We start from the raw sequence: 12,104 nt of genomic DNA on the forward strand, positions 1-12,104 counted from the left end.
CACACACTTACACATTTATTCACACCTACGGACACTTTTGAGTCTCCAACACACCAAACACCTCAAAGAGAGTCACCCAGAGCAGGCCTTCAACCAACAACCTCCAGGACCCTGGAGCTGTGAGACTGCGACACACTACCTGCTGTGCCACTGTGACAAAGGGGCAGCATATAGATAAAATTAATAGCAAGAGACCAGGAACAGGGCGTCAAATATGAAAACATCATGAATTTAAACTTACAATAAGACATGTAAATGTCTTTAATCAACAATTCACCTCAATAAATGATTAAACCTGAAGATGCTCAATAGCTCTTTAACCTAGGCCTTTGATGTTGTGGTATCAGGATCATCTTCACTTTTCAGAGCACGTGTCACATAGAGACCACGCCACCACCTCACAAACAACAGCCTCACCTGGAAGAAAAGAGAGAGGAGTAAAGAGTAAAAGTGTGAATAAGAAACAAAAAAAAAGAAACTTAATTCAAATCTCTTGTGACTTCAGGTGTATTATGGGCACACATAACATTTAGCTGTTTTATTAGGTGCTAAAAATTCAATAGTATAGGAATGTAATATTGATAATTGTAATATAACTCAGTGTTGGAGGCTTTTAGGAAATGTTCAAATTTATCTAGAGCAAAGAAACCTGCACAAAGAAAACAACATCCTCTAATCTCTGCAATGATGTTTCAATACATTTCAACTTTGCTGGATGGATTCTTCCCTTTCTCTGTTCTTTCACATCATTCTAACACACAGATGGTAAAAAGGGTAATGTTGGTGTTTGTTGGGAAATGGTGGGTCAGTTGGATTGACCCTAAGGTGGAGCAGGTAAAGACTGACCTCTTGGTTGAAGACACAGTGGATGAGGAAGATGAATGTTCCCTTCTGGGAGTTGAGGAGCAGGAAGATAGTCTCCAACTCCTTACTGCAGCCTGTGAAGAGACCCAGGACCCAGGGGCAGCCGAGGATGATGAACTGAAGCATGGTTTTCAGGAACACACTTTTAAACAGTCGGTGGTCACGCTCAGTGCGTTTGGTTTTCACACTTTCACTCGCCACTTTTTTCAGAGTTGAGGTCATGATAATCAAGATGTTCAGGAAGAGAAGAGTGTTGGCCTGACAATGAAAAAAAATAGAATTTTTTTTTTGTTTTAAATATCAGTCTTTTGGTACTTTGAGACATTTGTTCCACCATTTACTTGGATAGTTACAACTGACACTTAAAATTCCTATTACCTTGGAGCTTCATGACAGAGTGCACAGTAGCGGAAGTGCTTTGCGTATCTGATGGACTATATATATATATATATATATATATATATATTTTTTTTTTTTTTTACAGGTTTTAAAATGTGCTCCAGTTTACTAAAACATTTATGGTGTGTTTTCATAACTTCAGTATACTAAACACATTAAAAACAAACCTATTCTGTTATAATAACTATAATAACATTCACACTGTTACTGACAGGTATTAACTCTGTTATTCTGTTATGTACAGTTCTAAAGTTATAAAATTGATCCGCAAACTCCCAGGTAGGGGTTTGACAACCTGCTGACATTTATCACATTATTCCCTAGGCTCATGTGGGCTTTCTGTGGAAGGAACTGAACATAGACATGGACAGAATATAGTGCTCAAGGATGATAAAGTTGTTGTGGACAGGGCAGTGAAAGTGCATTTGCTGTAGGAATTGATCATTTTCTGAGAAATATGATGGAACTTAGTTCTTTTTTTCTTGTAATATATTCTTATGAAATACTGTATCATATCTGATGAAAAGTTGAGTGATGCCAAACTACAGAACACCCTTTTTTTCTCATTGGTTCCCGCCTATCACTTTTTTGCAGCTCATATTTATCTAGTACAGTGTATTTTAGTTTTTTAGTTTTTTTCACTTGGAGAGGGAAAAAGCAGAACAGCAACCAACAGAAGAAATAGCAATAAACTCAAAGCAGCACAATCAGGAAAACAAACAGAATCAGCAGTTTTCAGTCTTTATAAAATCATCCCCACAGAGAGGTTGCTTCTGGGAAGTAGCTGAAATAGCTCCAGAAAAATCACTGTGGTCCATACTGATTAAAAGATAGAATCACCCTCACAACCATCCTGTTTGAGAACCCCACAACATCCTGCCTCGGTGTTCCTCTCTGATCCTGATTTGTTTAGTGTTTTGTTACTTGACGTCTCACATTCTCCTCCATTTTGTCCTGTCCCTCATCCTCCTCTAGCCACACCAAGTAACCGTCTCCAGGTGCTCCCTGTCTGTGTTTGTTATTTTATATACCTCTACTTTTCATTTTTATATGCTTGCCTCTGTGATCTGTGTTCTTGCTTCACAAGTCAGTTTTGATTTGTTTGGTGTTTTTGTGGACTTTGCAAAAACAGCTTGCACATGTTCTCCTTCCAAGCCTGCTTCATTACAGGCTCCTGCTCTCAAAACCCAAAGGAAAATCTCAGAACGTTTAGATATGTTTTACTTACAGCGAGAATGAAACAAACCGGCCCCAGAAAACTCCACACAAAGCCTGCATCTGTCTTAAGCCAGCACCTACAATGAAAAGACAAAAAACACATTCACAGTCAAATTCACAAAGCTGATATGTGTTTTGTGCTAATGATATTGTTGATGTCCTCCCCACACAACTGCACTGGTAAACTGCTGCTGTTTTCATAGTTAATTTCACATGTAATTTTCACATTCTCTGCTTCATAACTTTCATATTGTATAATATATAACACAAGATGAAGGTGCCATATGAAACTGAAACTGTCCTCTTTCCATTAGAATTGTGTAATTTATGTAAATATTAAGGAATGAGGAATTTGCCTCAAGCAAACCACGTGCCCAAGAAATATGAATGTTATAAGAAAAACCTTAATTTTATGGAGACCTTATGTTTACTCACATGTAAATATGGTGAATTGCAACTTATCATTCAATACCTTTCAACAGCCAAAAGAGGGGACCCTAAGCTTTAATTTAACGCCTTATTCAAGGTAATGGAGAATTGTTTGACACAACATACCTAGTAAGTCTTTTATTGCTAGAACCTAATATTGCCTAATATGGCTTTTCATGGCCCAAACATAAGCCATGCAATGTGTATTTGTAACAATTCATAAAACATACAGTATTTTTTACCAAACAACACTTGGAGATGCCCAAAATAACACTTTGAAACATCACATGTGATTCTCTATTTAGACTTGAATACATATCAAATAATTAAAGTCAAAACACTCAAAACTATTTCTGGTAAATGTTTACATATAAATCTACATTTGAGCCACTGTCACGCCCTCATCTCGTCGTGTCTGTTTTACCCGGTCACGTGCTCTTTCTCAGCACATGGCTATGTTTTGTTTATGTTCTAGTCTCCGCCTTTGTTCCGCCTCCTCGTCTGTCATCTGTTACCCTGCCCCCTTGTTATCTGTCTCAGGTGCGTCTCGTCAGTGTCTTGTATTTAAGTCCCCTTCCTGCACTTCCTGTTTGTTGGTCATTTGTTCTCTTGTACCTTGTCATGTCAGTCGTGTACTCAAGTCTGTCTGTCTCTGTAAGTTTCTTTGTTATTGGTTTCCACGTTGTCGTTTCATTTCCTCTGTCGTTTCGTTCTTTAGTCTGTCTGTCCCGTTTGCCCTGATTAGCTCCTCGTTTCTTGTCTTTTTGTTAAAGTCTCTTTGTTTTGTTATTATTTGTAAATTAAAGTTTATCTGTGCTTTAGCGTGTGCGTCCGCTCCGTCAGTCCGCCCCTCGTTCCTGACAGAATGACCAACCGATATATGGACGCAGCTAGCACGGACTATTATCTTAAGGGGTGTGCCATTCGCCGAACTCCATTCCGTACAGGCCCCAAAGATCCTGTGGGGGAGGCTTTGAAAGCGGCCTCGGAATGGAGTCGCCGGCTCCAGCTCCTGCCTGCCGCTGTTCCGATTCCTATACCGGAGGAGTCGACTCGTGAATCGAGTAGTTGCGCCAGCGGGAGTCGAAAGAGTCGGCGGAAGAAGTGTGCTGGAGTCCCCCCCTCGACGGTGGATTACCCCCTTAGGTCCGGGGAAATTTTTTTGGGGGGGTTAAGGGTAGGGGCTGTTAGCTTCCAACCTCAGGACGACGGAGGTGGGGCTAACAGGGGGCACCCTCTAATGGGTGCGCCTGTGAAACCCCCTAAACCCTTTACAGCTCCAGCGCGAGCCCGGCGAGCAACACAAATCCCTGTCCTCGTAAAAGCGGCGCCTCCAGCCGCTCCTGTCTTCATGAACGCGGCGCCAACGGCCGCTCCTGTCTTCGTGAACACGGCGCCAACAACCGCTCCTGTCCTTGTGAACGCGGCGCCTCCTGCCGCGCCTGTCTTCGTGAGCACGCTGTGCGCCTCTCCTGTCTTCGTGAGCGCGACGCCTGCCTCTCATGTCTCCGTGGACGACGTCGCAGATTCCTCTGCCTCCGTGGACGTCGTCGCAGTTTCTCCAGTCTCCGTGGACGACGTCGCAGGTCCTCCTGCCTCCGTGGACGACGTCGCAGGTCCTCCTGCCTCCGTGGACGACGTCGCAGGTCCTCCTGCCTCCGTGGACGACGTCGCAGGTCCTCCTGCCTCCTTGGACGACGTCGCAGGTCCTCCTGCCTCCTTGGACGACGTCGCAGGTTCCCCTGCCTCCGTGGACGACGTCGCAGGTTCCCCTGCCTCCGTGGACGACGTCGCAGGTTCCCCTGCCTCCGTGGACGACGTCGCAGGTTCCCCTGCCTCCGTGGACGTCTTCGCAGGTTCCCCTGCCTCCGTGGACGTCTTCGCAGGTTCCCCTGCCTCCGTGGACGTCGTCGCAGGTTCCCCTGCCTCCGTGGGCCCTGTCCCCGTGACTGTGGCTACGGCCGCTCCTGTCCCCGTGACTGTGGCTACGGCCGCTCCTGTCCCCGTGACTGTGGCTACGGCCGCTCCTGTCCCCGTGACTGTGGCTACGGCCGCTCCTGTCCCCGTGACTGTGGCTACGGCCGCTCCTGTCCCCGTGACTGTGGCTACGGCCGCTCCTGTCCCCGTGACTGTGGCTACGGCCGCTCCTGTCCCCGTGACTGTGGCTACGGCCGCTCTTGTCCCCGTGACTGTGGCTACGGCCGCTCTTGTCCCCGTGACTGTGGCTACGGCCGCTCCTGTCCCCGTGACTGTGGCTACGGCTGTTTCGCCACCTGTGACTGTGGCTCCGGCCGCTCCTGGTCGTGTCCGAGGGACGGTCCCTAGGACTACGGGGCCGATCCCCAGAACTGTGCCCAGGCTGGTTCCTCCGACTGCCCCACAGACATTAGCCAGTCCTGGGCACCCCCCTGTTATATTGGTTCCCCTGTCTGTCCCTGTCTTGGTTCCTGTCTCTGTCCTTGTCCCGGTACCTGTGTCTGCCTTTGTCTCTGTCCCAGTCCCGGTCACTGTGTTTGTGTCAGTCCCTGTAAATGTTCTTGTCCCCGTTCCCCTGCCTAGTCCTGTCCCCGTTCCCCTGCCTAGTCCTGTCCCCGTTCCCCTGCCTAGTCCTGTCCGTTCCCCTGCCTAGTCCTGTCCGTTCCCCTGCCTAGTCCTGTCCGTTCCCCTGCCTAGTCCTGTCCGTTCCCCTGCCTAGTCCTGTCCAGTCCCCATTTCAACCCTCTGTCTTGTCTCATGTTCAGTACCCTGTTAGTCCAGTCTAGTACCCTGTTAGTCCAGTCCAGTCCCCGTTGCAGTCTAGTGTCATGTCTTCTGTCCAGTCACATACCCCTGTCCAGTCTAACGTTTCTGTCCGGTCCAGTGTCTTGTCCCCTGTCTCGTCACCAGTCTCTGCTCCCGTCCATTCCCAGCAACCAGTCCTGTCATCTGTCCTGTCTCATGTTCAGTCCCCTGTTAGTCATGTCCAGTCGCCGTATCCGTCTAGTGTTCAGTCACCTGTCTTGTCTCCATTCCTGTCCCCTGTCCTGTCACCTGTCTTGTCTCCATTCCAGTCACCTGTCCCGTCTTCTGTCCAGTCCCTGTTCCCATCCAGTGTCATGTCCAATGTCAAAAACGCTGTCCAGTCTCCCTTCAAGTCTCATGTGTCCACTCCCGTCCTGTCCAGTCCGTTCTTGTCTCTTTTTCAGTCTCCTGTTGCCCCCCTTTGTCAGTCTCCTGTCATGTCCCATGTCCCATCTCATTTATCCGGTCCTGTCGTGTCCCCAGTTTCTGTGTCTGTTCCTGTCTAGTCTTGAGTCTTGTCTTCCGTGATCTTGTTTTCCGTGCCCTCTCCTGTGCCAACTCCTGGGGGGTTTAGGTGTACGCACCGCGGGAGTTGCGCGTTCATGGGGGGGGCATCTGTCACGCCCTCGTCTCGTCGTGTCTGTTTTCCCCGGTCACGTGCTCTTTCTCAGCACATGGCTATGTTTTGTTTATGTTCTAGTCTCTGCCTTTGTTCCGCCTCCTCGTCTGTCATCTGTTACCCTGCCCCCTTGTTATCTGTCTCAGGTGCGTCTCGTCAGTGTCTTGTATTTAAGTCCCCTTCCTGCACTTGTTGGTCATTTGTTCTCTTGTACCTTGTCATGTCAGTCGTGTACTCAAGTCTGTCTGTCTCTGTAAGTTTCTTTGTTATTGGTTTCCACGTTGTCGTTTCATTTCCTCTGTCGTTTCGTTCTTTAGTCTGTCTGTCCCGTTTGCCCTGATTAGCTCCTCGTTTCTTGTCTTTTTGTTAAAGTCTCATTGTTTTGTTATTATTTGTAAATTAAAGTTTATCTGTGCTTTAGCGTGTGCGTCTGCTCCGTCAGTCCGCCCCTCGCTCCTGACAGCCACTAACTGGATCCCTGATGATGTCTCTACAGTCATAGAAAGTGTAAAAATAACTTCTAATTTTTTTTGTCATTCAGTAGTAAATTATTGGAAGCATATGTTAACATTCTTATAGTCAAAATCCACATATTGTTCTACTTTAAAAGGTTATTTTACAAAAAGAAAAACAACCAATTTTATTTATTCAGTTAGAAAGTAATACTCATTTGAATTTGTCCATGTAATTTCAGACGGAAAATCTGTAAATCACTCACTTTTCACTGCCGTATCCTTTAGGAACCAGTCCAGCAGACACACCCACCACAATCAGAGGAATAATGTATCCAATCAGAACCAGGTATTTCCAGTTAAACCCCTCCTTCCTTGATCTTAACTTAGTGAGGTTCTTCACAAGAAGGAAGAGCAGCACAGCTTCAATGAACATCCATACAAAAGCAGAGAGGAAGAGGAAGTGTAGAACACCTGCCAGCACTGCACACAACACCTGGAGAGAGAGAGAGAGAGAGAGAGATGCGCTGTACAGACACTCCATAGAAACTCACTGAGAAACCATTCATTCATTTTCTGTAACTCTTATCCACTTCAGGTTCGCAGTGGGTCCGGAGCCTACTCGGAATCACTGAGAGCTAGGTGGGAACACACCCTGGAGGGGATGCCAGTCCATTGCATGGCGACACACACTCACACACTTGGAAACCTTTTGAGTCACCAATTCACCTACCAACGTGTGTTTTTGGACCTTGGGATGTAACCCGAGCACCTGGAGGAAACCGATGCAGAAACAGGGAGAACACATCACACTCCTCACAGACAGTCACCAGGAGTGGGTCTCGAACCCACAACCTCCAGGTCCCTGAAGCTGTGACAGAGACACTACATGCAGCCCCACCATGCTATGCAGAAACAATACATTAATTAATTCATTCATTCATTCATTATCTGTATCCGCTTATCCAGTTCAGGGTCATGGTTGGTCCAGAGCCTACCTGGAATGACTGGGCACAAGGCGGGAACACACTCTGGAGGGGGCGCCAGTCCTTCACAGGGCAACACACACACTCACACTTTAATTCACACCTACGGACACTTTTGAGTCGCCAATCCACCTACAAATGTGTGTTTATGGACTGTGGGAGGAAACCGGAGCACCCGGAGGAAACCCACACGGACAGGGGGAGAACAGACCAACTCCTCACAGACAGTCACCAGGAACGGGAATTGAACCCACAACCACAATTGAACACTACCTGCTGCACCACCGTGCCACCCTTGCATGAACATTTAAGCACCAAATAGCCATAAACCTCATAGAGGAACCATAAAAACATAAACAAGTGTTTCAGTATTTTAGCACTGGGTGAATATTTGCAGAGCTTCTGGGATAATAAAAGCAGTTTGGGTTACATGGGGTGTCACAGCTCTCACCACATTGCTGTTAATTAAGTCTGTCACATTGTCACACTGCCCTTTTGCTCTGCTGCACTATGAGATCTTTGCCTAATAACAAACTCAACATACTTCTAACAACTATTTAAATTATTTTATTGAAATGAAAGTAGGTTAAAATGTAGACTAAAGATGTGACAAAAAATGACAAGCAGTCTAGTAAAAGTTATATTTAATTGTGCAGCAAGTGGTTACAATCATGGCCAAAAGTGTTAGCACTCCTTAAATGTTTTTCTAGGAGGACCCCACTGCTGACAGAGACATAAGCCTAAATCCTTCTGGGAAGACAGATTGGGGACAGATGAGACCAAGATAGAGCTTTTTGGTAAAGCACATCATTCTACTCTTTACCAAAACCAAAATGAGGTCTACATGGTTGAAGTTCAAAGATGTTTTGGGATTGTTTTGCTGCCTCTGGCACTGGACGACTTGACTGTGTACAAGGCCTTCATGAAATCTGAAAATTACCAAAGGATTTTGGGTCACAATGTAGAGCCCAGTGTAAGAACGCTGGGTTTGTGTCCTAGGTCATGGGTCTTCCAGCAGGACAAAGGCCTCAAATATATTTCAGAAAAGCACCTAGAAATGGATGGAAACAAAGTGCTGGAGAATTCTGAAGTGGCCAGCTGTGAGTCCAAGTCTAAACCTCACTGAACACCTGTGGAGAGTTCTTAAAATTGCTGTTGGGAGAAGGCACCCTTCAAATATGGAGCAGTTTGCAAAAAAGCGTGGTCCAAAATTCCAGCTGAGGTTTAAGAAGGTTGTTGATGGTTATAGGAAGTATTGATTTCTGTTGAGGGTGACAATTTTGACCGGCCCATTTTTGGAGTTTTGCATGAAATTACATCAATTTTGGATATAGTTTTTTCTGTTATTCCAATACACACAAAGGACATAAACATGTGTATAACAAAACATGCAGTTGCAATCATTTTCTGGGAAAAATCCTTCTTTTTCTGGAAAGATTTCAGGGGTGCCTACACTTCCAGCCATGACTGTATAACTGAGATTATTAATAAAGTATCATGTATAATAAGTAAACAATGGTGGCATGTACTTTAGTCTGTGTTGGAACACGTATACAAATCTTTATACAAAATGTTACTTTCTCTGTTTGACCTTAATTCTCTTTCAGTTTATAGGTTTTTACTTCATCATCTGAGTGTGGTCTTGTCTGCATGATGAGAGCAAAGGTCGACAAGTGAACACAGGAGCACACACTGTGATTGCTGTTGGACTGGAGAAGGAGACAGCCGTCTACAACCCATTCAGTGTTTTTCCAGTACACACAGAAGAGTTCACCATCAGGGACAACTTCCTACACAGAAGAGAAGTAAAAAAAAACAGACATGAGTTTAAAACTGGTGTCAATAGCATGCAGTGCTACAAAAGACATGTCAAAAACCTCCAAGTGCAGCAGATGATACGTCAAGGTATCAGTATTTGTGTGTTCAGATCATACCCCCCGAATCTGAGTAACTTAGGGTTACTCAGTGACATTCCTGTGGGGAAAAATGCCAGGTCCCCAATGTAACACCAGAGTACAATGATGTTAGTGTATGTCGGGGATCTTGAATTTAAGTGTATATGTAGGTATCGTATTCTTGGTGTGGTCAGGAAATTTGTGCTGAGAGGCCGAGAATGCTGCTCCAGTCATCTGACCTGACAATTCTTCTGGAGAATAGCTACTTATAGCCTTTATTGATGTGGATAGGGTTCAACTGCAGTTCATGAACATAATTTTGCAATACTGGTGCATTTTTAACACAAATAAATAGGTGCTGGATCCAAAGAATAGTAGGTTTTTCCACAAAAACAAGTTAAGATCACGTATTCGTTATATACAGAAAAAGAAGACATAAACTACAAGGAAGTTGTCAAGAAGGTGGACCTCACAGATCTCTCTGTAGATATTGTTGAGAAACAAACAAACACAGAGTCATGGTGTCAATAATCTTTGGGCTGTAAATGTGACTGAAAACAAGGAAGATGTCAATATCGGACATGCCATAATGACCCTCAGAAACATGTTTGACTTCAAATGAATGCAAAGAGAAAGCGCTGAGAGGAGGTTGGGAAAAAATAAGACTTATATAAGACTTAAATAAGGCAGCTTGAGTGAACCAGTGAGTAGCAAGAAATATTACTTTAAGACTTCTTTTGGTCTACATTTCTCTTCAAAGGGCCTGTTGCTGCAGCCTTTTTGTCATTAAACCAAAAAACACTTCTTTCCAGTTGGTCTTTGTGTCTAAGCAGGTGATCAGCTGAGCTCCTTCTGTGTTGTAATGAAGACCTGCAGCTGCACTGGCCCTTTGTGGATGAACAAGGACACCTGTGCATTAGAAAAGTAATAACTCACTGCAGTATGTTTCAGGGTGAGATTGACTGCACTGTAAAACATTTCTTGTAAATTTTACAGTAAAATACTGGCAGCAGAGTTCCCAGGCATTTACCGTATTTTTACAGGAACACTACTGTATTTCAAATTTACAGCTGGATCTCTGAGGAGAGGGAGTAATAACTGACTGGGTCCCCTCTAATACTCCACAGTAATAAATTCCTCCATCTTCTTCTCTCACATCACTGATTCTCACACTGACAACTTTAGAGCTTCTGTCGTCAGAGATGGAGGATCTGTTTCTCTGAGACTCTGTGGTAGAGATCACTATAATAACATTGTCACCATCCTGTTTGTAAAAACCTTTAGTGTCTGCCTTAAACTCCTCTGGAGATGAACAGTTGATGGTGAGAGTCTCTCCCAGAAAACCAGTCACAGCACTTGGACCCGAACAACACGGATCTGTCAATCATACAAAATAAATGACATCATCTAATAATTTAAAGTTTCTCAATGACCTTATGACCTCTTTATTCTTTCAGAAATATCTCAGTTTATACAGAATTTCATGATGAATATCATTAGTGAGATATTGATGTTTCTAACCTCTCTTCACTTTCAGTTCCACATCATGACTCCACCCTCCAGTCTCTCCACACCGATATGATCCAGAGTCCTGTAAACTCAGGTTTCTGCAGACCACTGTAAGAGCTCCAGGAGTTTTGACTGATGTGTTCTGTGTTTGTACATTCATACACTCATCTGTTACATTCTTACAGAAATATTTATTATTCTGTCCATACTGCTGATGGTAACAGTAGACCCTGACACTTCCACTTAAGTAGCCAGTCATGTCGAAGCAGCACACTGGACCTGCCAATCAAATTGCAAATAGCAGATCACCTTCTATAATTCCAGTAAATTCTCTCAGATCTGCAGCATTCAGTTTGGAGCAGAAAAACTGACCTGAGATCAGGGAGAAGGTGAAGATGAGGAGGGTCTTCATCCTGAACTGAGCTCCAGCTTCACTGATGTTCACCCAAACTCCAGTCCACTGTCTTTAAGATTGTGTAGTTGTTTTCCTCAGAGGTCAATTCTGCTCTTCTTTGGGATTTCTCACCCTAACTGTGTCCCTCTATCCTCTTCACACTCTTTCCTCTTTCTCTGTAAAGTGATCTTCATCTTTCCTATTTTCATTCACCACTCGCTAAGTGTAACACAATGGATAGGAGTTAATTTCACTTTTGTGTTATTTTTACACAACTCCACAATCACAGGTCCATATTTTTCAGTGCATTTAAACCCCAGTAACACATGCATTTGTTACTGTTTTTCCAGCTTATCACAGGCACTGATAGTTAAGGTCATGTCCAGGACAGAAACAATGAAGGCTGAAAGCTTTTCTCAGATGCAGATAAGGTACCAGTAAACCAAGACAATAATTCAACAAATTAGAAAAATAAATTATAAGTGACCACTGACCTATAACTAAATTAAGTAACATGAACATTAAGTCTGAGTAAACACACCAATTATCCTGAAACCC

General features: G+C 44.4%; 1 protein-coding gene across 1 annotated transcript; it reads right to left on the bottom strand.

The window, feature by feature from the left end:
- Positions 1-280: 280 nt before the first annotated feature.
- LOC136677265 (adhesion G protein-coupled receptor E3-like) lies at positions 281-11,564 on the bottom strand. The gene is made up of 8 exons (XM_066654759.1): positions 11,525-11,564; positions 11,165-11,431; positions 10,815-11,020; positions 9,371-9,538; positions 7,029-7,258; positions 2,492-2,558; positions 847-1,122; positions 281-417 (listed from the first exon to the last, which is right to left on the bottom strand). Exons 1-8 carry the CDS (start codon positions 11,562-11,564, stop codon positions 322-324), a joined length of 1,350 nt encoding a protein of 449 aa, XP_066510856.1. The 3' UTR covers positions 281-321.
- Between the last annotated feature and the right edge of the window lie 540 nt (positions 11,565-12,104).

The sequence above is a fragment of the Hoplias malabaricus genome, chromosome 2 (assembly GCF_029633855.1).
Source record: "Hoplias malabaricus isolate fHopMal1 chromosome 2, fHopMal1.hap1, whole genome shotgun sequence".
Classification (NCBI taxonomy): Eukaryota; Metazoa; Chordata; class Actinopteri; order Characiformes; family Erythrinidae; genus Hoplias; species Hoplias malabaricus.